The sequence below is a fragment of the Poecilia mexicana genome, unplaced genomic scaffold, assembly GCF_051168715.1.
Source record: "Poecilia mexicana isolate PSO_F unplaced genomic scaffold, ASM5116871v1 scaffold_14, whole genome shotgun sequence".
Taxonomy (NCBI): domain Eukaryota; kingdom Metazoa; phylum Chordata; class Actinopteri; order Cyprinodontiformes; family Poeciliidae; genus Poecilia; species Poecilia mexicana.
Window position 1 is genome coordinate 23432863 of NW_028263383.1, and position 27448 is coordinate 23460310.

The window sequence follows — 27448 nt, forward strand, 5'->3', positions numbered from 1 at the left end:
CTACAATAAAACTAAATAATTAAACTTATTTATGCAATGAGTTCATTGAGAAGAACTTTGTTTGAAACACAGTTCTACAAAAAAATCATAAAATCTTTTTTTTTGTAGGATTTTATAATCCTACAAGCTAGCATGTGAGCTGACCTGCTAAGCGATCTGGGATGTAGACCGGGCTGGGGCTTGATAGGCGGGCAGGCAGGGTCATACTCTGCAGGACTGAAGGACAAGGCTTGCTGGCTTCTTGGCTTTGACCCTTGTCAGTCTGTGTGCAGCTGTCCCGACTGCCTGTCTTTGAGTGACCTGTAGTCATCGGAGTGGTAGAAAGTACGGGGGAAGGGGATGATGAAATGGATTCTGTCCGCAGAGACTCTGTGCGACACTCTGGACCCAGCAGAACTCCTACACAACCATAAAAAAAAAAAAAAAACGGAAAAAATTCTTGTAGAATTAACAACTGATCTTAGTCCCACCCTCCTCTACCTCTTTTGTTTTATCATTAAGCTGAGCTATTGGCTCATAGATGGAGCCACCTTAGTTTCTAACGAGAAAGAGAATAAAAAAATTACTACATATGAATACATTATAACATAAACCTACATAAGAAATATAATAACCAATAAAATTGTTTCAGGCCCATTTCCCAATCAATATTTGCACTATCAGAGATCAATGGAGACTTCCCAAGATCACTATGAAATTTCTACTCCAGAAAAACAATTGGTCTTTGTGGTATTGAGAAAAACAACATATTTATGTTCTTGTGGAATATACAAATACACTTTAAACAACAGAGATGTTCCTTCCTAAAAAGTTAAGTCAGAGCTGTTGATCTTGACTTTATAATATTAATGCCTTTTTAGAGTATTTATGACCATGGTGATGTAGTGGTATGCAATTTCTTTGTAGTATTGAGACACAAATGATAAACGTATTGTATGTTCTCCTATATAATCTTATTTAATAACTTGTTTATATTCATTTTATTACAGTGCTTTGTAAATTGATGAGGCTAAAACAGTTAATAATTTAATTTCCAATTCAGAGCTCAAGTTTGATCTGTCATAAATTAGAAGAAAAAGAACAAAATGTTTATACCGAGGCTTCCCTTCCAGCTGGCATCCTTGCGCTCCTCAGTGATTGGTGAGCTGCTAAGCCCAAGGCTGTGTGAAAGCAGTCCTGAACCACTTGGACCAGTGTTAGAGATGGACATCAAGGATTTAGAAGGCCGCATGGCAGATGGTGCATCAGACTTCATGGGTTCTTTCCTAGAGCGCTGATGAAGAACCTTTATCATGGCATCTTTCTCAATGATCTGGGCATGAAGATTCTTTATCCTGCATTAATGAGGAATTAACTTTGAGTTAGATCAGGATGCAGAGACTATACAGCTGCATGGCAAAAAGTGTCAGAGTGGCAAAAACAAAACAAACAACAACAAAAAACAAAAAACGAGAACTCTACCACACTAACAATATGGTTGTTCAAAATCAGGAGAATTGCCTATTCACAGTGTGCCTTCTCTGGATTGTTTTTAATGCTTCATCAGATTTATTTCCAGAAATGGTACTCCATGAGCAAATCTTGTCCTTCTGACTAATCTGACTCAGGATAAATGCTAAGCCCAATGGAGGCCAGTTAATCTGGCTTCATACTCTGTCAGTTCAGTTGTCAAATTTTAGGGGGAGAAATTAGCTCAGCTCAGCAACTAAGATTCTGGGTAAAGCAATGCACAGAGCTAATATGCTATTAGGCCGCATGGCAGCATTCTCTCATCCAGGAGAGAATGCTGCAAATCAATGACTTGAGGCTATCTGCTAGGTTTCCTTAAAGAGAAACCTTGTAAACTAATATGAATAATTATCTGAGCTCAATGTACTATTTGATAAATAGGATCAATTGGAATGTGTGCATGGTAGGGGTTGAACGACTTCATATTTTTAAAGGAGGACTACAACATGATAAAAGTCACATGGACGTCGACAAGTTGCAGTGACGTCATAGAACGTAAGCACAAAATGCTTAACAACAACTTAGAGGTTTTATCAGTTATATTCACCGCAAATAGTGATAAAAAAACCGCATTTACTAAGTCTATTATGCAGAATTAAAAGAGCAAGAAACAGATCGTTCTTCGTGAGCAGCTGAGAAAAGTTGCACAAAGTTGGGTCTGACTTTTTTTTTTTAAACATCGGCTGAGACTGATGATCGCTGGATAGCTACACATGTACGAGTCAAATTATTACACTGACCACAATTGTGTTTTTGGAACATCACAAACCAAACTTATTATGAATGGATCCCGTTTGGTTTCCGTTGAATTCTGCGCTGCCATCTGCTACCTCGGTAAAGCTTCAAACAGCCAACCCGCACAAGATATTCACGTGCGCTCAAGACATTATGGTAGACCCGTTCACATGCTGCTTTCACAATAAAAGCGCACATCCGGTCTATGTTTGATCCAGCCGCTGCAGTTGCAAAAAGAAATAACCAGTGACGTGCGGTCAGGAGAGGAAAAATAAAATATAACAATAAAATCATTTATATTGCTATTTTCACCCTGTGGTTTGTACTATAAAGTATCTATTTTTTACTTAGCTTAACCAATTCTGATGATTTTTTCTTCAAAATCGCTGGATTTTCGCATTTTCCCATTCAAATGCTCAGAAGCAAAGCCACTGAGGCAGCAGCGAGCTGAGCCTCACCTGGGACTGATCAACCTCTGGCTAACTGCACTGGCTGCCTTTCTATGGAAGCATGTTCGTCCTGTCTGTAGCCAGCAATAAAATGGCTAAAACATTTAATATATGGACTGATTTTCCATAGTTTAGCTTATGTATATAATGTACAGTGTTTTTTGTCACCAGCTGTGTGTGTATCGTGTTTTGTGTGAGGAGGAGCGATCAGAAACTGCAGAGAACAGACTCGAGGTGAGGCAGGCAGTTCTCTTGTCTCATGGCAGGGGGCGCTCATGATCCCAGATATTGTGACTCCACAACTGCAGAGTAAGACACAGTGAGCTAGCCAAGGAGCTAGCCACACAGTAAATAAGTAAAGTACACCGATATATTTGTTTTCTCCTCTCTTCCGACGTAAACATGAAAGACTACATTTCTACACTTTAACAGTTTTCTAAAGTGGATTTTCAATTGAAGAGGAGATAATAACTAAAGGAAAACCAACACCGGAGCTGAAAGTTTTGCTTCGAGACAGTTTGATGATTCTCGAGTAGAAAAGACATGCCGAGGATAGACTTGGCTTTGGATGAACGGATATTTTTGTGCAGAATTAGCGGTGCATGGATTTCATTGATACATAAAGGTAAGACAGCAATAAGATGTTTTTGTTTAGTTTTTTAATGAAATGTGCGTTTTGTGGGCTACAATTTGTCTAAGTAATTCAGTAAAGTAGAAGCGGGAGCTAATCTATCACAGCAATTATTTATTAATAAAACATTAAACCTAAAACGTACTACAACAACAGACTGAATGTTCTGTTCTGTGTGCAAAATTCTTGAATGTTTTTTGGTGTTAAATCCTAAAACATGAAGTGGCATTGTTGTCAGTTGCTATGACGAGTCTGCATAGCTTGGCGAATACAGATCACTTCGCTGTGGATCATAGCACGAAATTAATACCTACATTTTTAAGTTTCACTGAGTTAACGCGGCTATGGATGACATGTAAAAGGTTAGTCTTTTTGCCCCCCAGCGTTGTATGCATGTGGGAAATTTCCGTAGGACCAATAACATGTGTGGTGTCTAAGTCATAAGTCAGTGCCTCACCTCACCGCACGTCACTGGAAATAACGTATCAGAAATAACGGGACATTACACAATGCTGAAAAACTCTGTTTCCAGCGATTTCTCTCACTTCTAGAACACAACCAGAAAATGTCCACCAGATCTGATGTATAATTAAAAAAAAAAAAAGCCTTTTAAAATAAGACATTTTTACTTTTGTATTCAAAATAAATAGAAAATGTAGTGAAGAGCTGTCTCACTCGCACCTAGGTGTCTCTAAACATATACATCTAAAAAAATCTCACTAAATACATATTATTATATCATCTTATTTATATATACGTACATACAAATTTTTCTGTTACATACATCTCTCTCTCTCTCATAACAGAAAATTTTGTTATTTCACTGGTTACAGTTTTTTTTTTAGCAATGGGCATGGAAACTAAGGGGGGGGAGTGCTTTTATAATAGGATTGGTTGACATTTTCGGGTTGTGTTCTAGAGGTGTCACTCTGTCACCCAGAACTGAGAGAAGTCAAGCTTATTGCTTGAGAGTTTTCAAGCAATAAGCACGGCAACTTAGGGGAAAAATAGTAAAAATGTGCTTTTTTAATAGGCCTTTATTTTGGAATTACACTTCAGATCGGGTTGACATTTGCTGGTTTTGTTCCAAAGGTGTTCTTCTTCCACCCAGAAGTGAGAGAAATCGCTGGAAACAGAGAGTTTTTCAGCATTGTACGATGTCCCCACTTATTTCTGATACATTATTTCTTTTTGCAACTGCAGCGGCTGGATCAAACATGAACAGGATGTGTGCTTTTATTGTGAAAGCAGCACGTAAATGGTTGTACCATAATGTCTTGAGCGGTCACGCACGTGAATATCTTGTGCAGGTTGGCTGTTCGAAGAGCCGGCTGGCTTTACCGCGGTCACCTACCGCCGCTGCTCCTCTGCCTCTCTGCCCCGACAGGGTCGCAACTACATATTATTCAGGTGGGTGCGAAAACATAAATCCCTCCTCCCCACCCCCACCCCAAGGAAGGTACGTCAGGGTGAAAGAGCGTAGAAAACATACGCTCGCTCTGCCCCCCTGAGACGAAGACACGTGAAAGGTGAAACTCGCTTATGTGCGCGAGGTGAAGGAGCGTAAGGGCGCGCTGAAGTGTATACGAAGACATCATCGGCGCGCCGCCCCCTCCAGACGGGGTTTTGACGCCCCCTCTGGTGCAGCGCCCCTATGCATTGCATGCGCTGCATACCCACTTTTTGCGCCACTGCGCCCCGATGCGCAGCAGGAAACTCCGCTGAATCAGCACCGGCTCTCTGACTCTGCGGGATGAACCAACATGCAGACTGTGGCAGAGATCGCCTCTATCAGATCCTCAAGATGAAGCTTGAACTTCGTTTCCAGATTTTGTCAAATAGTATTTTTATAAGAGCGTAAAGCTGCCAGGTTAGAAGCTTCAACACGCAGGGTGACGCTGATCAGTTGGAGGAATAAAAAAGCCCGACATTACGACTTATTTTTGTACATTACTCCGGTAGTATTTTATTGTTACTTTTTAAAGGATTTTTTCGGCACTAGTTTATTTGGCAGCAATCTGACTGTAAGGGGGCAGAGAGAATGCAACGCCCCTATTCCGGTAACCTTTGCTGAAATTTGCAGTTCCTCTTTGATAAATTATTTACATTTTTATATAACTTGAGCTATCTGACGAACTCACCTAGTTCACCTTCTTTCATTTTCTTGGAAAAATGAGTTTTGTGACATGATTGCGTCACAAAACTCGCAAAAAATTTAATCGACTGGCCCAGTAAAAAGTCATTGCAGAGTAAAGAATAGACTAGTCAGCTAGTTGGTGCGACCCCTAGTGTATGGTTGAATTAAAATTACTTTTTTGTAAAATGCCTTGAGACAACATTTGTTGTGAATTGGCAATATACAAATAAACTGAACTGTTCATCAAAGTTGTTCTTTTTGTTTTCTATTTTAAATAGTTTGTTTTTAATTTTATTGCTTATATTTTTGTAAGATGATGTGGATAATCGTGTGATCATGTGAAAATTGATTATCATTATTAATTGTTGCTGAAAACAAACTCAAGCAAGGGCTGTAGCCATGGTTATCCAGAGAGCTGGTGGGAGCTTTCTGAAGACTTATGCTAATTTGCAGTTCATCTCAAATTAGGATTTATAAAAGGCAACGTGTGTCTGCACACAGTTTCATGAGTTAGAATTGTTTTGGCAAGTTTCAGTAATTCTCCCTACTGAAAACTTTCAGTCCAAAAATTATACACTTTTCTCTGAATGAGGATTCAAATTTCATTTTTAACACCTTGGCATCTCCCATGGCATTTTCCACAGCAATTAACATCTTGGACCATGTGACCAAAACAACTTATCAGGCATTGCTGTGGATATTTTTGGACTGAGAGGCAGGCAACTCAAATATTAAGCTGAATGCAACTCAATATTTGATGGGCCAATGACTCACATGTATGTGACTTCAATGGTCCTATATTTGAAATTGTTCTGACTCGAAGACGTAAGCTTGCTACTCCCAACCAGTACAGAATGAGCTGCATGAAATTTCTTCAAAATACAAGAGAAGTCCAGTTATCTTCTATTTTAAGCACATTTTAAAGCCCAGAATTAATTTACATGTGCTGTACCCAACCTGCTCTCCATATCGAGACAGCGACGATTGGCCATTAGGATCTCTTCTTCTTCCTTCTGAATTCGAGCTTCAACAGAAGTATCATAGCTGTTGCTTGGAGAGTGGTTTATCCCTGCTGCAGATGTATCCCTACAGCACAAGAGACACATTTTCAAAAACAAGCAGAAGATGATAATCTTGACCAGAGGTCTTTATCTCAAGTTCTCAAGGAACATTGTGCTGCAGCTTGTAGACGTGTCTCTGGTGCAACACATTTGAATCAAATGGCTGACTCACCTTTCAGTATGTAGTCAAGTTATGAAGAGTCCTGGTGGTGACTTAATTTTTTGACTCAGGTGTGCTGAAGCAGAAACACATCTAAAGGTTGCAGGGCACCGGCCCTCGAGAACTGGAGTTGAAGACCTCTGATGTAGACTGAGCTAGATTGATCATTTGGTTTAATTAGTTTGTTTATTGTTTTTCTTATTTGCAGATGTACACAACAGTAATATAGTAAGTGAGAACCTTCCTTTCATTTGCAAACTAATGCACAATGAACCACCATGGATTCAATGTTCAAACGCTTGTTCTATGAACGTCTCCATAGAAAACAAAGTCTGGACACAAAGCTGGTGAAAAATCCAGTGCTGGTTTCAGAAGTTTGCATATCAGAGAGAACAATGTCAGGTGGGTAAATCTCAAATAGACATTTTGAGGAGACAGACAAATTGCTTACATTTTATACTATTAGTGTTAGATATTTTTTGGTATTATCATTATTACTTTAGTTCATATTCAGTCTAATGTTAATCAGTATTATTGTGATTTTTAGTTTAAAGTGTTCTCTTCCTTATGTGTGTATAAACTGACCTGGAGGTTACGACTGTCTGTTTATCTTCATGTGAGACAGTTAACTCTGTGTTTCCCAGATCTTAAATTCTTCTTGTGTTAGTTTGACCTAGAGCTGAACTGGGCTCAGATCGTAGATCAGATATCACACCTGGAACTGAGTTGCTGGTTTGTTTAGGTTAGAAGTTTTACGACCTTTGTTGTTCTTCCTGACTGCCCCTTTTGGTTGTTCTGCTTGACAATAAAACAGGGGCTCGCGTGGAAGGAGATCAGAACTTTCTGTGAACGGCTGATGAGGTTGTTGATGGAAAGTTCTCCTTTTGCAAAAGCTTTGTCTATAAAATTCATATACGTTGTCTGTGGTCTTTTTATGTAGGTTCGAGAAAAATACCTATCATTTGGTGCCGAAACCCGGGATCTCTCAACCCCCGCTGACAGGCAGAGGAAGACGCGCTGAATCCGTGCACGGCCAGAGTCAACTGGACCTGGAAAGAAAGACCCAGGAAGCAAAATTCTTTGCTGGGCCAGCGACGTAGGTCCGACTTTGTCTGCCAACGGCGGAGTGACGAGATCCGACTGGACAACCCGAAAACTACAGAAATGTAGGTGAATTTTTAAAATGGCTATTTTAGAGGTTTGAGTATCCTTGTTGAACAGCGTTTTGACTAAAACTCTGGGGTTTGAGTATCCTTGTTGAACAGCGTTTTGACTAAAACTCTGGGGTTTGAGTATCCTTGTTAAACAGCGTTTTAACTAAAACTCTGGGGTTTGAGTATCCTTGTTAAACAGCGATTTGACTAAAACTCTGAGGTTTAAGAATCCTTGTTAAACAGCGTTTTAACTAAAAATCTGTACTCAGGAGAGGAGAGGTGTTGCTAGAACCTTTCTCTTTTCGAGGAAACCCCATAAGGGTAAATCCTCATGTAGATAGGATGTTTGAAATGTGCTGATATTGCTGTTTGTCTACTGCTTTGATATGTGTGTGTGTGTGCGTGAAAGAGTGATTGGAGGTTTAAATACTGCTCAGTATTTTACCTCATATAACACAGTGGGATTAAACAGCAAACCTCTTGTGGATGCAAAGGCAAGATTCTCCCACTCGAAAGAGTTGAAGTGGAGAATACCACAACAAGGTATTTTTAATTGCTGGCCTACTGAAAAGATCTCCAGTTCATAGGACTCCCTAGGAGTCAACGAATCTGGACTAAATTTAAATAAATAAACATTTTTGAAGCTAAAATTGATTTTAAATAATGGAAAAAGAAATATAAAATAGGTGGGAAGCTAAAAATTGATCAATGGCAAACAATTGTTGGAATTTTGGAGAGTAGTGAAGAAAGAAAAACGAGAATAAATTAAAAAAAAAAAAACTAAAAAGGAGGATGAACTAAGGTGTGCTAAATTATGGTTAAAAGCAGCCATAAATCGGAAAGAACAAATTAAAAAGGTTAAAGACAAAAAATTCGTAGAAGCAAAAAACCTATTTGTTAGACCGAAAGATAATAAAATCATTCTAAGCACACGGAATGCTGTAACGGTGCAGGGAGTGCAAGCTCCTACAGCTGCTCCTCCCCCCGTCGCTGCAGCAGCTCCGTCTGCCCCAGTCCCAGCAGCACGACTGTACCCCTCATTAGAGGAAGGTGCACAAAACTTATATGTTTTTTCACCCTGGACCTTGAAAGAGGCCAGGGGAGAAACAGAGGCAGAAGAGGTCACCTTAGGCAGCGACCCCTAAGTCATAAACCAAAGGACAACGATGTCTGTTGGACTTGTGGCAATACTGGCCACTGGTCAAGAAACTGCCCTTCAAAGAATGCTGCACGGGGCAATAAGAGGGATGGCGGAGTGAGGGGACCACAAACAGGAGAAATCCTCAGCATGATCAGACTCTACCACACCCCAAGAAGTCACACCACCAGACAAAATTGATGAAATGGTAGACACATGTGCAGCTTGTTACACGTTAAGTAAAAGATAAATAAATAAAAGAAATTGAATTTCGGTATGAAACCAGTGCATGCAAAATAATTTTTAATGTTACTAAAAATTAGGTTTAAGCCTCACAAGTCAGAAATAATTACTTTTAGGAAACACTGGTGTTTGTTTGTTTTGTTTGTTTTGTTTGTTTATTTTGTTTTTTAGTGTTCCTACACTTTCAAAGAAAAACCAGTTGAGAGACGTCTCACTGAAGTAAAAACATGGGAACAACTTCTTTATATGCTAAAAGTGGAATTATGACTTTCCTGAAAAAGGAGAAGCTGAAAAATAAAAATAATAAAATTCTCCCCAGAGAACAATGTTTAATATATTGTGTCGTAATCAGATTATAACACCAACTTGGTGAAATGATCCTTTGGCTGTAAAACTGGAGGGGTCAGAGGTCAGAGTAAGGTACCGACCTGGATATTATTCCAGCCTCTTGACTCTCTTAGGCCTTTTTGAGAGGAGGGCTGCCCGCTGATCTCACAGTCTGCAGCACTAAGATCGACAAATTTAGAGAAATCCATTGTTCTCTGGTAAGACGTGACTCAGATGAAGTTAACATAAACTTACATTCTACATTTTAAAGGTTAATATTGTACAGGTTAAAAGAGACTACAGCTTTTAACATGTTTCAAGTTTATATGTGTTTGAATAAGGAAAGGATTTATGATTTCTTAAAATGTTGGGTAATAAGTGGCTAAACACTATACGATCACAAGAGAAAAGTTATATGGAAAATGTTTGTAAAAAGAAAAAAGACACAGAAAGACGAACAAACCCTAATAGACTCTTATTTGCTTCTTTCCTTTCCCTCTGTCTGAGCCTCACTGCGGTGCGTCTGACCTCCGACCTCAACTCAAACCTGTCCTGCCAGATCAGATAACGTCCCTCCTTCATCACCAGCCAATGACAGTTGATAAAGAAGCGAAAAAGGACATGATGATTTCTGCCACCTGAAGGCACTAAGATGTCAGCTGATTTTGATTCCTCGACATCTGGGAACTGCCATGCAGCAAACTACTGTATGGAGTTCTGCTGGACGTTTGGACTGGAACTAAATTCATTGGTGGACAACCTGGACATTCACTAAGGGACGGTCTGGACGACTTGTAAATAATCCAACACCAGAGCCAGTTGGACTGACAGGGAGCTGGAGGAGAGGCGGGGGGAGGACCAGCTGCAGCGACGCCAACAGCAGGAGGGGGAGGCGAGACAGTGGAGAAATGCGAGATAAGTTACACACACACCGCAGTGATAAAGAATGTGCTCACTAATCCTGTTTGCATATAGGAATAATCTACCCAGAAAATAACATTTTAGAGGTTTTTAGGTACAATGTTAGATAAAATCGTTCATTTTGTACCCGTTAACTCAGTCCTTAACAGAAGGACCAGTGATCCTCTTAGGGCCCACGAGCCATAGGTTGGGAAACTATGAACAAGAAAAATTATAATCATTAAAAGTTAAACAAAAAAAAACTGATAGAGCTATGCAACTAAATTACACCAATAAAAAAAATGTATTAGAGATTCTAAGCTAATAATGATTTTCAAATGTTTTATTTACTAGTTTGGAACTAAATTAAACATCTCTAAGTGTTGAAAATAATTGATATTGCAGTGTTGAAATATTATGAAATATTTCGTTGAATTCAACTGAAAAATTTAATTTAGAGTTTAACAAAGAAAAACCAAAATATAACCCTGCAATTAAAATACGTGTCTGCTAAAGTATCTTCTATAAACCTATGAGTTCACCTGCATTAACTACTAATCCTCCCAAAGACTTTATAAAAGCTTAAGTGATTGTGACACATGGGCAATGCCATGTGTAAAAAGGGGGGAAAAGGGAAAATGGTGAGGTAATACTATAACTACATACTATATAACTACTAAATTCTTACATAAAAAATTTTTTTGTTATGAACTTTTGAGTTAACAAATACTGTTAGATGATGATTGATGCTTTTTCTAAATGGGTTGAAATAGTTCCAGCAAAGCATGCAGATGCTTTGATGGTAGCTAAGGCTATCTGCAAAACTATATCCCAACAGACGGTATTCCACAGAATGTTTAGAGTTAGTGAAGCTCTATATGAGAATCACCCCGACAGCTGATGGTCTAACACCTTTTGAAATAATTCATGGGAGAGCTTACAGATTGCCTCTGTTTGCTCCAGAATACAAAAAGCTGACGAAGAACAGACATTTAGCAGATTATATGATCAGGACTCTTAAACTGAAGGAAGTGTCCAGAGCAAAGTTACTGCCTTTTGATTCTCTTCCTGCGCAGGAGGCCGCTCCCATCGAGCCAGGTGACTGGGTCTACATAACGGTCATCAAACGAAAGAACTGGACGAGTCCACGGTGGGAAGGACCGTTCCAGGTGCTGATGACCACACCAACAGGTGTAAAGATTGCTGAAAGACCCAGCTGGATACATCTCAGTCACTGCAAGCTGCAGAGAGTGTTGGATCCCTAATCCGGAGTGGCGGGGAAGTTTCTGGCTACACAGGGATTCCTGACCAATAGGGCGGTTTGTCTCAACGCCAGTGAAGAAACTCGACAGATCCTCACTCTTTAGTTTGGGGGTTCTAACATCTCTGCACGCCCAGCAGCAATGGGGACTCCATATGCCAGATGGATCTTCTACTGCGCTGTGACTGCAGCATGTTTGATGTTTGGAGAAGGAAGCGAGCCTGAGTTCCACCTGCATGACAGCACCGATCTGTGTGGAAGCTGATGAACAGGACTGCTCACGAGGAGAACAAGGTGAACTGCTATGTGTGTGCGCAGCTACCAATCGCCACACACAACTCAGGTCTGCACCCAGGGAGCATCACTGATGACAAACAGATGTGTCTCTATGGCCTGAGCACACAACCACGACTCAGCGTCCCCATGCCAAAGGGATGCAAATGGTGCAAAAAGGATTTTTCTGTTCTACTTCGGACAGGAGATGCCACAAAAGGACTTTTTGGATCTATGAACTGTTCATTTGAGGATGACGTACTTCCGTTTCCACCGTTTCCACAAGCTACATGGAAAATACCAGAGACCATTTCGTTAGCAGGAGCTAAACCAGGATCTCTGGGGAACTGTGTTTATAATAATGGACATGTTGCTCTAGGGACGTTGCCCTGGAACTTGTGTAACAAAGTTTACACCTACTGCGACACGACACCGGATTACATCAACTGCATCGCCTGCAGGGGTCAGAGGGCAACCCCCGGCTACAAAGTCTGGAAGGACAACCCAGACTGTGACAACCTGCTTCAGGAAAGGAGTTTCAACATCACGCATAAGACAAAAAGGAGACAAGTGACAACACTGTGCAGCGCCATAGTGCCAGGAGATTATGGCTCACGGATGTTGGCAGATTGGTACTTCATATGCGGGAATGTAGCATACATGTTCTTGCCTAAAAATTGGGGAGGACTGTGTGCTGTGGTACCTCTAATCAACCCGATTGCGTTCATCAGGAAAGCACAGAATGATCTACACACCCGCTCCAAACGAACAGTTATGTCAGAGGTCAAAAGATGGGGAGGCCTCACAACACATACTGGAGTTCCATAGGAATTCAGGATTTGGAACGGCGGAGAAAAATTAATGCAAAGTCTTTTTCCGTGGGTTGATCTAGGAGAGATGTGGGACCACGTTGAGATCAACAAATATGAATTAATGCGACTCATCAACAGTACACAGCCAACGGCACCGTGAGAGAGCTGACTGAACTGAGAAACATGGTTATGCAAAATCGTGTTTTCCTGGACTTCCTCACAGCCTCTCAGGGAGGGGTCTGCAAAGACTGCACTTTTGTGCCTGATGAAACAGGAACTAGAGAAACTTAAACATTACATAGAAAGTGGAACACAAGGATCATCTCCTTTTGATTTTCTTTCTTGGCTCACTTCCAGACCATGGTGGAATTTACTGGTGAAGCTTGAAACACCTATTCTGGGTGTTTTGATTCTTTTTTGCCTGTTCATAGGTTGCATTTTTCCATGCCTACGAAATATGATGTTTAAAACAATTAACACAACTGAAGATGACTTGTTTCGAGTTCTGATGGTTTTCTGAACAGTGATGAAGTTCTGTAATCAATAAACAGATGAATTCATTTGCTGAATGACTCCTACAACAAGTGGTTGTAGAGATGAGTAACCTGCATTTGATTTTTTGTTGTTTCTTTTATTTTTCATTTATTTCATTATATTACATTTATTCATTGTGTATTTTCTGTGTTTAGATTAGAAAAAAAAAAACTTTTGCATTTATTGGTTCTTTTCTTTTCTTTTATTTTCTATGCTTGGCTTTTGCATAAAGTTTACACACATAGTAAAATGATAAAAAGGGGGGAAATGTTAGATATTTTTTGGTATTATCATTATTACTTTAGTTCATATTCAGTCTAATGTTAATCAGTATTATTGTGATTTTTAGTTTAAAGTGTTCTCTTCCTTATGTGTGTATAAACTGACCTGGAGGTTACGACTGTGTTTATCTTCATGTGAGACAGTTAACTCTGTGTTTCCCAGATCTTAAATTCTTCTTGTGTTAGTTTGACCTAGAGCTGAACTGGGCTCAGATCGTAGATCAGATATCACACCTGGAACTGAGTTGCTGGTTTGTTTAGGTTAGAAGTTTTACGACCTTTGTTGTTCTTCCTGACTGCCCCTTTTGGTTGTTCTGCTTGACAATAAAACAGGGGCTCGCGTGGAAGGAGATCAGAACTTTCTGTGAACGGCTGATGAGGTTGTTGATGGAAAGTTCTCCTTTTGCAAAAGCTTTGTCTATAAAATTCATATACGTTGTCTGTGGTCTTTTTATGTAGGTTCGAGAAAAATACCTATCAATTAGATTCTGCCGAATTCCCACACAACAATTCCTATTCAGCCTAGATCATATTACTGATGTTCCTATTTGGTGGTACACAGCTCAACATTTGTTATCTTGTAAATAAAAAAGTGTATAATTTCAGCTATTGTAAACTATGATTACTTTACTTTCCTAAGCATTAGCAAATTATTGTTTACTGAAAAGTTTAAGCAAATTACTGCTAGTAACACTAGCCCAAGTCAGCAGTAATGGGGCTTTTTGGGAACATGTAAGAGATAAAAATTAACATTACAAAAAAGAAATAATTGCAAATATTGCAAGTGAATATGGAAGAATATTTGTTTCCAGAAATCACAATACTATTGGAACCTTCCTAGTTAAAATTGTTCCTTCAGGATGAAAATCAGGCACCTGAATTTAAAAGTGTATGTGTTGAGAAAACCCACAATACATTTTTGATTGATTATTTAGAAAGGTCTTACTAAATTGGTATACTATTTTAATTCCAAATATAAATAAGAACTGTTAAAAGTATTCTTAAAATAATAAATATTTATTAAAATCAGATTTTTATTTTATATCAGATTCGTATTTTATCAGATTTTTATTTTTTAGATCACTTTCTTTGTTGAAGTATAACACTTATTTTCTATCAGAAACAAAGTTCTTGGTTGGAAAAATAATCCTTTTAAATGGAAAATTTATCATGGGTATTAATAAGCTCTTGGCTAGTTGTGCACTAACCCGTTAATGTATGGTTCGGTTCTACCCATGGTAATGAGCTTCTTCGTTATACGGTCTGTTCCTTACTATTGTGGGCAGAACGTTAGTGCTTCATGTGAGTGTTTCATACTGTCGGCACAAAACTGTTGCTCCGACAGAAAGCTGACTACAGCTGCACCATTTCTCTCTGCTTTACTGCTGTTCATTCTTCGGAGAGACCAGCTGCTTACTGCGCTACAAAACTTAAAGCATGTGTTTCTGGCGATGCTCCTGATTAAACTCATAATATGCTCCTCTGAGCACCTCTCTGATAGCAGATGCTATGTAAGCTCTCCACAGCTAATATATAATATTGTTTTAGAGTTTGCTGTGAGGTAATCATGAGCCAATCAGGGAATGGTGCCAACTGTCAAACAAATCACTTCGGTGCCATACCTGGCTCGGTGCGGCTAGTACTATCCCTGAAGTAGGTACAAAAATCAGAGAACAGCCAGCCAGAGCCGAGTCAGATCTACTAATGGAAAATTATTCTGGCTGGGTTGGACCAGGATAAACAGGTTAGAGATGGTCTAATGGAAAACTACCTAATGATTTGGCTTAACTCCAGCCGATTGACAGAAAGGCTACCAGTTTTTTTGCTCTCTATTCATCTTTTGTGAATGTCCACAGAAGTCCAGGGAGGGGATTGTCATTTCATCATGACTGTGTAATTGTCAGTTACTTAAACTCAGTATTCTGACATCGCCGTCAGATTGAGGGGAAATCAGAATTTGAACTGTCTACATAGTTTTTCATGAGCTTTGGCAAGAGTCAGCTTGTGCATTACTTCCAACTTATGGTGCAAACTAAGCACCATAAATTGTCATAATGTTGTAAAACAAGACAGTCAAGATAAACAGATTTTCATATATACACAAAACTAAATTCAGGCCTGAAACCTGATGCTGTCTTCAACTTGAGAAATCTCACCTCTGCATAGCAACGGACGCAGCAGCATCCAGGGCAAACTGCCTCATTACACTTTCCTCTAAATACTTCTGCTCCCATTTAGTCATGTCAGCCTCCAGAGCCAGAATGCGCTCCTCCTTCTCTCTTAGGTGCTCCATTAGTGCTGTGGCATTGTACTCTGATGTCACCAAGCTGCTGCTCTGTGAGGTTCCTTGACGCTGAATGGCATGATTAACACATGAAGATTGACAAAAAAAAAAAAAAAACAACATGCAGAAAACATAAGAAAAACATTTTCTAAAAGTTCACACGTTCATCTCCGATAGTGTCTGTCTGAGGTAGTATACAATTCATTTTAATAGCTCTAAACTCCATCATTGTTATCAATATTTTGGTTTTGCTAGTTAAAATCTGAACAGCAGTATTTTGGACAGCAGTGGGTTCAAAACAGCTTAATCTTTGCAATCATTATCAACTGAAAAACACTCAGAACGCTGAAAATTTAAAACTCATAAAATTACATGGACTTAAGTAATCATGACGATGCTCCAACAAAAGGCTGCAAGCAGACATCTATGGAGCTAAAACAGCCTCATAATTCACAAATACACAGGACGAGATTCACAGAGAACAAGACTCACATTTGTATTTTTGATCCAAACACAAATATATCTTGATTTACAAGTCTGTGAGCTGCGCTGCATTTGTGTGTGAATTTTGAGACTAACATCTCAATCCACAAATGTCTTTTTTTTAAATACATGGTATATCTGTGTGACGGAGGAGCCGTCACGAACCGGGACTTAATTAGGAGTCCGTGTTAATATGCGCACATACATACTCACGATCGCTTACTTCTGTTAAAGGTTAAACTGATGCGGCTCATCGTGGGTGCACACGCGGTGTTCCTGCTTCAGTTTGCATCCATCCTACAACCCCTGGCAAAAAGTATGGAATCACCAGTCTTGGATGAGCACTCATTCAGACATTTCATGCTGTAAAACAAACTCAGATCAAAAACATGATACAATATTAAGGTCGTTCCAAAGTGCAACTTGTTGGCTTTCAGGAACACTCAAAGAAATGAAGAGAAAATATTGTGGAAGTCAGTGAATGATACTTTTATTGACCAAGCACAGGGAAATAAATATGGAATCACTCAATTCTGAGGAAAAAAGTGTGGAATCACTCAAATTGGAGGTAGAAAAAAAAGGACACACCCAGTCTATTTCCTTTCCCTAAATGGACACCTGCCCCAGATTAGATGTGCCCGTTAGTGTGCAGTTCAAAACACCTGCAGTCATGACACCTTGGAGGGCTGCTGGACGAAGTGGAGTGGTGAGAACCATGGCTCCAACAAGAGAAATGTCCCTTGAAACAAAAGAGAGGATTGTGAAACTTCTTGAAGAAGGTAACCCGTCACGCATGGTTGCTAAAGATGTGGGCTGTTCACAGTCAGCTGTATCCAAGATATGGACCAAATACAAACAGCATGGAATGGTTGTTAAAGCCAAGCGTACTGGTAGACCAAGAAAGACATCAAAGCATCAAGACAAACAACTTAAGGCCATTTGTCTTGAAAACCGAAAAAGTACAACTAAACAGATGAAGCATAAATGGGAGGAAGTTGGAGTCAATGTATGTGACCGAACCGTAAGAAATCGCCTAAAGGAGATGGGATTTCAATACAGGAAAGCTAAACGAAAACCAGCATTGACACCTAAACATAAAAGAACGAGACTCCAATGGGCTAAGGAGAGGCAATCATGGACTGTGGATGACTGGATGAAAGTTGTCTTCAGTGATGAGTCAAGAATCTGCATTGGACAAGGTGATGATGCTGGAACTTTTGTTTGGTGCCGTTCCAGTGAGATTTATGAAGAGGCCTGCCTGAAGAAAACAACCAAATTTCCACAGTCCTTGATGATATGGGGCTGCATGTCAGGCAAAGGCACTGGGGAGATGACTGTGGTTAATTCTTCTATCAATGCACAAGTTTACATTGACATTTTGGACAGTTTTCTCATCCCTTCAATTGAACAGATGTTTGGTGATGATGAAATAATTTTCCAAGATGACAATGCATCGTGCCATCGGGCAAAAACAGTGAAGGCATTCCTTGAAGAAAGACACATTCAGTCGATGTCATGGCCTGCAAATAGTCCAGATCTCAACCCAATTGAAAACCTGTGGTGGAGATTGAAAAAAATGGTCCACAAGAAGGCTTCAACCTGCAAAGCTGATCTGGCAACTGCTATCAAAGAGAGTAGGCACCAAATTGATGCAGAATACTGTTTGTCACTCATCAAGTCCATGCCTCAAAGACTGAAAGCTGTTATAAAAGCCAAAGGTGGTGCAACTAAATACTAGTGATGTATTTTGAATGGTCTTTTGTTTATGCGTTTTTCATGATTCCATACTTTTTTCCTCAGAATTGAGTGATTCCATATTTATTTCCCTGTGTTTGGTCAATAAAAGTATCATTCACTGACTTCCACAATATTTTCTCTTCATTTCTTTGAGTGTTCCTGAAAGCCAACAAGTTGCACTTTGGAACGACCTTAATATTGTATCATGTTTTTGATCTGAGTTTGTTTTACAGCATGAAATGTCTGAATGAGTGCTCATCCAAGACTGGTGATTCCATACTTTTTGCCAGGGGTTGTAACCTGTTTTCACTTCCAAACACTTTCCCAGTTTTTGTTTACAAGCAGAGTTATTTCCGGGTGTGGCGCACCAGGAGTCAGGTGATGACGTCATCGGAACATACAGAGCGTTCTCTATTAAATTGATTATTGTATTTTTGATTACAAGTTTATTTATTTTCCTTATTATTATGATTTGTTTTGTATCCTTTAAGAGTTCATTTGAGTTAGAAGTAATTGTTTTGTTTGCTTGATTGGTCTTTCAGTGGGCGGAGCCTGTGGCTTTAAAAGCAGAGCTCTGCGCCACAGGGAGGCAGTCTGTGGCTGGACTCCTGCCAGATCACAATAGGTTAATGTGATTGGCTGAAATAAGGGTCCGTTTATGTGATTTGCTGTAACAAGGAAGCCATCTGGTTGGTTGCTGATTATCCAATCAGATAGACCATTTATTAAATAAAGACATTTGTGGATTGAGACGTCAGGGGAGTCTCAAAATTCAAATGCAGCACAAATCACAAGCCAGAAAGAAACTTGGAAATCAAGATATATTTGTGTTTGCATCAAAAGTACAAATGTGAAACTTGTTCTCTGCATTTGTGAATCTCAATCTGTGCTTTTGTGAATTATGAGACGGTTTTACCTCCACAGACATCAATCATTTACAATTTATCAAAGTTAAAGCTGTAGACGGCAATACTCTATCCTGGTTTCCCAGAAAAGAAATGCTGCAGCTTGATACATAGATTTTGTTAAGACTCATTATTGTAAATACTGCACAGGTACTCTGAATTAAGCATATAAATCAATAGTTATTTTTAGCTAAAAGCTAGCAGTGAAATATCACAAGGTTGATACAGAACTGTGGAGATACTTTAGGAATACAGAACTGTGAAATGGTTACCTGCTGCAGACGTAAAGACTCCAGCTCTCTTTCCAGTCTTGTACGAAGACGGTGTTCTAGTTGTTCTCTCTTCTCACATGCTGCTTGGAGCTGAGCCAGAGCCTGTTGCATCCTTTCCACTTTCTCCACATAAACTTGTTTTTTTTTAAGCTGCAGATACATAGAAACACACATTCCTTTTAAGTAACTGTCGATGACGCTTTTAATGTTTTGTTCTCTGCCACAGTAAAATAAAAGGCTGATAATCAGCCATCCTCTCCAGCAGAGTGTGAGACAAAGTCATACAACGTATTAAAATATTACTTTCTCCAGATGTTAGAGGTGTCAAAACGAAAATTTGACAGTGTAGAAATGAACTCAATGAAGGATTGACCATCACAGATGTTCATTATCATAACTGTGTGTACATGTACAATGGTGCATTTCAAAAGCATTGTAAAGTACCTATTCAACTTTTTCCCAACAATCTCATTGAATTTTTTTTATGTTTGGACCCACACCAAGTTGTGGTCTGAAGTGGAAGGATAATGCTACTTGGCTTTCAAAATATTTTGAGAAGTCTGAAGACTGTCAATGTTTCTGTATTCCAACCACTTGATAGCGAGCTATCAAGTTTAACCACATAGCAAGCTATCAAACTACCCAAAGAGTTTTTCAGGAGATTTTTTTCAAAACTCGTACGTATACTGAAGTCAGTTTATGATGAATCCTTGGTAAATGGAAAGCTGTCAAAAAACTATAAACTCAGTCCCACTTAACCCTTGTGCGTGCGAGGACTGAGGCAAACGTAGAGGACAATGGAAAATGATACAAGTTTTACGTGTGTGGGATCGGTAGGACCCCATTTCTACATAAAAAGGGTTAAAAAGGATAAGGACCCTGTTCATTATAGTTCGTGTAGGCCAGTCAGTCTTATAACAAATCCTGTCGTAACGCTCTGAGAATGAATGGGGACGTTTCCATGTTGCAGCGGAAAATTACATCGGGGATGAAGCAAGTGAAAATGCGTCAGCACAACGAATCTCATGTGGTATTTAAAAAGCAAGTACTTGACGAAGTTTGGCTATATCGAGGCTCGATGCAGGAAAAAAGGACATCCGGAGCGGTCAGATAGCAGGTAAAGCAGCGCACCAACACGCACCAGGAAGAGCACGACACTCAGAAAGCTAAACAAAAACCCCAAAAAATAATTTAAGTCAACGAGCTGACTGTGTAAGATGCTGGTTCTGCTCTCGCTCTTGAACCGCCGCTACGCGTTACTGGTAGTAATATTTCACAGCCGCTCAACCTCTACCAGACTGAACTCTCACATCGAATGTTTGCTTAAAGCTGCAGCATGTAAATTAAACAAACATACAAACAAACAAAAAAGATTTATATGTTTTAAAGTATGTCTCCTATGTATGGAGCCCTCCAGGGGACATGGGCTAAAAAATCTTCTTTTGCGTTACCTCCCAATAGGTATTGTTACCCATTGGAAGGTAAGGCTCTTGGACTTACTGCAATATTTTCTGATCTATTCTGTATATGTAGAGGGGTGAAAAACTTGTCAATAGTAAATTAAAACAGTAAGTAAGAAAATAGGCACCCCAACATAATTTTTATTTTTGTATCTTTAATTTCTCATTGTACTAAGTTCTTTAGTGTCATTTTAGTTAGTCCTATGCAATTCCGCACACAACCGCTAGGGGCGGTGCCGCGTTGGTGGCATAGAGAAGATTAAGCACCCAAGAAGAATGTGGTATACATAGACATAATATAAGGATAGACGCCTCATAGACCGCTCTCGCCTATTGTCGCTGACGAGATTTAGGGCGGCCATCTTGGAGCGGTACTCCACTCCACTCAGCGTTATGTGTTTAGCAGCACAATGACGTATCAGCGGATTTAATCGATCATAACACAATTTTTTGTTACTGTAAACCATATTCAAACATCTATCAAAGCAACATTTATAAACAATTGTATTTTTTAAGTATGTTTTTAATACATAGTTCATCATATTTAAATATGCTTAGTGGCTATAACAATAGAATAGGAATGGAATATTCTGATATCGATGTATGAAGAGCATATTACAAAGCACACAGCTGTTCATAATTTATTTAATAAATTATTTAGTAATATCTATATATTTATATAACTATACAAACACTATAAATAAAGATTAATAATGAATTTTATATATATATATATATATATATATATTTTTTTTTTTTTTTTTTTTTTTTTTTTTTTTTCAGCGGACGAGTCCAAAATCCGATGTGAGATTCATCCGTGCTGCAGTGAATCCGTCTCTCTTTATAGATTTCTCCCTCTTCTTCCTCACATCGTGTCTTTAGGAAACTTTCAAAACAAAAATGGAAGATTTAGGATGTATCTTACTTTTGACAGAGTGAAAGAATATAAATAATAGTCTTTACCACCTGTGTAAACTTTGCCGATGAATGTTATAACACATAATATAAGTTTTATAATATGTGTTATATTGTTTCATTTCTAATATAGGCCCTTGTGTCAGATAATCTAACTCAATGTTAGAGAATAATTAATTTTTTTAGATTAACAGAATCTCAGTTAGCCTTCATAGCGGGGCTGAACCCGTATTACACCAAGCACTGTAGCTAATATTAGCTGGTATCTCGCCGGTGGACATAAATACAGTAAAGTAATATTCTAATCACAATATATACACAATAATATGTCCATCTTACTTGTGAAATGTTGTCTGTGGAGCCCTCGCATCAGTAATCCATCGACCAGAACAACAATATCCCTCAGTGCTGAGGCATCTTCTGCTGTTTTGATTGAGCAAAGTAGGAGGGTATACCGCTCCAAGATGGCCGCCGTATTTCCTGCGCCGGAGCGGTCCATGAGGCGTCTATGCTTATATTATGTCTATGGTGGTATATGCCACGAGAGGTGGTGACGTATTTCCGTTTGAATTTATTCCACATAGGTTGGTTCTGGGTCCTGCTTGCTCCTATTGTTTTTGGCCAAAGCTGCAAGATCTGTACCATGAAAAAGACGCAAAACTTAAAATATCTGCGAGCTACTGGTACAACAATCGAGTTTTGTTGTGTGCCGTTGTGTCCAGTAATTAGCCAGTACCATCTGGTGCTTAGTTTTTTTAATTTTCCTGCTGATATCAAGGCGACAGCAGACTGTAGCCAAAACTTAGCCACTACAGCTAACACACGGTTTGTAGCTGCCTGCTATTTCAAAGCTTGAGGATATTGAAGATTGTTGAGAAAATATGATTATTTTTAGTGTTTAATACAGATTAATCTTTTTGAACAAATCTTTAAACTTTGAACAGGTTTCTGTTGGTGATTTAAAATTAAACCATGGCTGGGTAAGTATTCAAAACTACCAAGGAAAATGGGGTGATCTGTAGAGCTTCTCCCTGGACCCCTGTGGTCGTAACACATAGGACAGGAGGCCATGGATTAACATATGCAGGAAAGTAGAGGCCAGTATCATTTAAATTACCTTGGGAAACAGGAACTTACCGAGTTCACAGAAGATCAGAATCCTTCTGTGGACATCTGGGTTGTGTGAAGATTTTGAACCACTAACAGTTAATTTACAAGATATTTCTTTTAGTTATTGATGGTATGCTCTGACTGAAAATTGTATTATTTAGTTTTAGAATTAATTTAGACGATGGTGAATGGATTTGAAAATTGTATTATTTCTGACTGTTAGAATTAAATGAAAATGTTTTGTTTAGTATTAGAAAATTACTCAGGATTTATGCTAAATGGGGTTTTGAAGAATGATTGTGTTAACTTGTATACTGAGGATTGAATATTATGTTTTATAGGTTAGAAAAAAGGAATTGTACCTCATTCTGTTCTGTTGATTTTATGTGTTATTTTTGGTTTAAGGCAGGACTCAATCTTTTGGGGTGCTGAGTGCAGAGGAGCAAAACTGAGTTTGTTAACATAAACATTCCTTAAACTAATTACAGAATTTAAGTTTGTTCCTGAGAATCTATGTAAGGAAAAGAGCGGGAGAGACACCAGTTTTCACACATATCTGTGAAATACTTTTCTCTGCATATCCCGTATCCAGATGGTTTTAAAACCGCAGGAGTTCAGGATGAGGCTCTCCTCTTCGTTTGTTAGACAAAAGAGCAAATGGCCTTTGTTCACAGCAGTAAATTAGGGGAAGTTCTAAGTTTTTCTGAGTGTCCAAGGTAGCTTCCAGTTGGTCAAGCGGAGGTACGCCTTAATTGAATATATTAAAAAGGAAAGACACACCTACATTATAAAAGCTCGTGCCCAGGAGTAAGGATTCAGATAGCTGCCACTATTTTGCCTTTTTTGCACCAGCTCTCTCCAAAGACGTGTCTTTGCCTTTTCTTTTCTATCTTTTTGTCTCAGGTAATGAATGTATGTTTCTGTTGTTCTGCAGTTTTGTTGTTAATTCATAAGTTGTTTCATATTGGATTAAATTCTGTAATTCTGTGACATCAACACGCATTGTTGTTTTCCTTGTGCCTACACGTGGCTCGCCGAGAGGACCTGGGATCTAAAGGAAGAGAGAGAGCCAAACTTTTACCAAAGTTAACTATTTTAGAAAATTCTTCCTTAACAAGATCCAGCGTCAGAAATGGGAAGACGGAGGTTAAAAGGAAGCTGTACATGCTTCGTTCACTGGAGTAATTTGTTGGAGGAAAATAATGCCGGAGGAAATCTACTGCTACGGAAACAGGCTGAGAACAGAGGCAGCGATTCGGCACAAGGTAAGTCAATACATGTGTGTTGATGTGCGTTTGTGTTATACGGAGTATGAAATTATTCTTAGGCAGCTCCTTAGCTTTTGTTTATATGACATATATAAAATACATTTAACATGCAGTCAGGTAATTTAAGAACAGCTGAGAGCAGCAACGCTTCAGCCCGATCCAAACCACAAAGGTAGTCGGTCAGATTAAGGTCCAAAACCTTCGCTTTACAGCCGTTTAACTTTCACCGATCCACATGAAAAACCCACAGAACAAATGGTACAAATCACGTATTTCCCGAATACCGAAAATATGACATCTACCTTTGCTGTTTCATAATTATAATCCACGTTAGAGTGAATTTTTCCACTTGGCTGCTATAATCTGTTCTTGCTTTACCCAACGTAATTTCTCTTTTTTTTTTCTCTGAGATTCTGCTTAGAAAATGAAGTTATGAAGTTACATCCTCCCGCTGCTTTTTGTTTTTAAAATGGTAAATTTAGGTTTGCCTCGACTTTTATAAACTAATGCCTCTATGCATCATTTTTTGTATTACTGTTGGTACAGATATTAGGTGAACACTGTGCTTTGCCTGCTAGTAGTTTAAATTAATTTCAGCTGCACACTTTCAAGAGTATTCAAATTTTAACATGCATTTATAAGTAGTATTTTACTTCACTCTTACTCAGTGACTTCAGTGTTGTTACACCTCTGAAACATTTTTTGCAGTTTCTTTGTGATACCAGAACTATTTCACTGAAACGTTTAATTTCCTGAGATATTGTCAATTTATTTTCAAGTAAAACTCTCAAAAAGAGCTGAGGATTTATTAGTTTTGATTATGTTGTTCAGCTAAATATGGACGCTTGTTTTTTTTGTGTGTGTTTTTAACTTTTCAGGTTTGCATCGCAACACCTCGTGTTTCTGAGCCATGATCACAGTGCCGATTACCTTTCCATTGGATCCAAGCACCTGGACCTGCTGAAGGCATCCATCAGTCCACGGATCATCACAACGTGGACTAACTTTTTTTTTTTACAGTACTTGGTTAAACTATGATCTTGAAACTGGAGCACCAGATATGCAAAAATCTTCCTGCAGACTTTGTTGGCTACCCTGATGGTCATCCTGGACGGGGCTGAGCCGGTCTTCCTCTCTCCTCTTCCTCTCTCCTCTTCCTGTCCTCCAGAGTGACAAGTTTTCATCACCAGTAAAGGCAAACAAGTCTGATGTCTGCTTAGCTGCTAGAAAGTATATTATATATTCACTGTTCATTTTGTTATCCTGTTGGTACCTACAATAAAATTGAATATCATTTGTAATACTCTACATTTTACAAACCTTTTTTCCCCATTTCTCAGTTTTTATGTTATATCAAGTATTTACATGTAGATCAGGAGTTAGATGTTAAAATGCAACACTTTTAGGTAATACCAGCAAATAAATGTGAATATTAAGCAATATGTAGTTAGTCATATAATTTTAATACTGAATAAGGCTGGACGATATGACTTACAAGATGTTTTTCATACCAAATTTGATTTTAATCGATTCCTCCTGCCCTCAATTCCTATAATAAAATCACAGAAAACACTTTCAAAAAGTGCCTTTATTTCAATCATCTGTTCTGTGAGTTGCATGAGGGAGCATAACGGTCAGGATACAAGATTTTTTAATTGCAAAAATGCAGTCATCGCTACAGCAGAATAAAGATGCAATTTTATAACAATGTCTTAAAATTACAAGAAGTCGTTTTAATGAGAAATAAAGATTCAGATTGATCTGACGTAACTAGCTCAGTCCATGTGGTTCTGACATTTGTCAGTAATCAAGAGGATGTACATTTCCACCTCAACTGACCAGGTAAGCATTAAGGTAAAAATAAAAAATAGAGCAAATACTGTAAACAAAATGGAAAAAGCAACTGATAGAAATACTTTCTATATAAAGAAAAACAAAAACGTTAATAGCAGGAGAAAAGTTGTTGGCAACATTAGCTGAGCCAAGCTCTCCCTCCAGGAAGCCATCAAACAGAACTCTGTCCAACTCCAACTATAATAAAGATTAAAAAAAAGAAAGAAAACAGGATGTTAAAATAACAATGCCACTTTAATAATTCAGATCTAATGCGTTCTGGAATCTATTATTTTACAAATTTCACAAATCAATTAGAAGGTTTCACAAATGTTTTATTTATTCTGTTGTTAGTACAGAATAATCTAGTTAGGTTTGAAATGACTAGGTGTTATAGTTTTTAAAGTACAACATATTAAAAAAGCTCAAGATAGTGAAAAATTAAGTGTAATCGCCCTTTAGCTATTTTCCGAATTAGATGCTACATTCGGAAGCTAACTTCAGCTTCGACTGATAGCTTGGACACAATATAGACAGATCTATATGTTTATATAGATATATATCTATATCTATCTATAAAGCATAGATATGTAGATTCCACACTGCACAGATAATCAAAACACTTAACGTTTACATAGCACCTTTGTAAGGTTGTCCCTGTTAGCTATGTCAGACATAAGGCATTATGGTGAAAACCAACGATTTATTAACTTACCTTTGAAGTTATTGTGAAGTTTTGACACATCCAGCTTAAATCCTTTGTTGTTGTTGGAGCGTTTCAGGACGTCTGAATAATTTTATAGGCATCATTAATAGTCCTGCAGCTGAGGAGCCACTGTTAACATACTGCTGCCTGCGCACCAGAAGCATTCTATGTGGCTAAAAAATGCGGAAGTGCTAAAACGGAAGTCCGTGGCATATACCCCATAGACATAATATAAGGATAGACGCCTCATGGACCGTTCTCGCCTATTGTCGCTGACGAGATTTAGGGCGGCCATCTTGGAGCGGTACTCCACTCCACTCAGCCTTATGTGTTTAGCAGCACAATGACGTATCAGCGGATTTAATCGATCATAACACACTTTTTTGTTACTGTAAACCATATTGAAACATCTATCAAAGCTACATTTATAAACAATTATATTTTTTAAGTATGTTTTTAATACATAGTTCATCATATTTAAATATGCTTAGTGGCTATAACAATAGAATAGGAATGGAATATTCTGATATCGATGTATGAAGAGCATATTACAAAGCACACAGCCGTTCATAATTTATTTAATAAATTATTTAGTAATATCAATATATATTTATATAACTATACAAACACTAATAAATAAAGATTAATAATGGCACAAATAAATGATTAATACTGAATTATATATATATATATATATATATATATAAACTAAAATATGTTTTTCAGCCGACGAGTCCAAAATCCGATGCGAGATTTATCCGTGCTGCAGTGAATCCGTCTCTCTTTATAGATTTCTCCCTCTTCTTCCTCACATCGTATCTTTAGGAAACTTTCAAAACAAAAACGGAAGATTTAGGATGTAAATTACTT

At 38.5% G+C, this 27448-nt stretch overlaps 1 protein-coding gene and 1 long non-coding RNA gene across 5 annotated transcripts in view; both read right to left on the bottom strand.

The window, feature by feature from the left end:
• amot (angiomotin) overlaps positions 1-27448 on the bottom strand; it is a 93622-nt gene that overhangs the window by 7886 nt on the left and 58288 nt on the right. For all 4 annotated transcript variants that reach the window (XM_088012374.1, XM_088012372.1, XM_088012371.1 and 1 more), the window contains 5 exons: positions 19287-19436; positions 15762-15958; positions 6419-6547; positions 1096-1334; positions 145-399 (listed from right to left, as the gene is read on the bottom strand). In XM_088012374.1, coding sequence (XP_087868500.1) covers positions 145-399; positions 1096-1334; positions 6419-6547; positions 15762-15958; positions 19287-19436 — 970 coding nt within the window. The remainder of the gene's footprint in view (positions 1-144; positions 400-1095; positions 1335-6418; positions 6548-15761; positions 15959-19286; positions 19437-27448) is intronic.
• On the bottom strand, positions 21530-27002 carry LOC148155555 (uncharacterized). Its single transcript, XR_015765228.1, has 2 exons — positions 26588-27002; positions 21530-26070 (listed from the first exon to the last, which is right to left on the bottom strand). It is a non-coding gene; the product is annotated as an uncharacterized LOC148155555 (long non-coding RNA).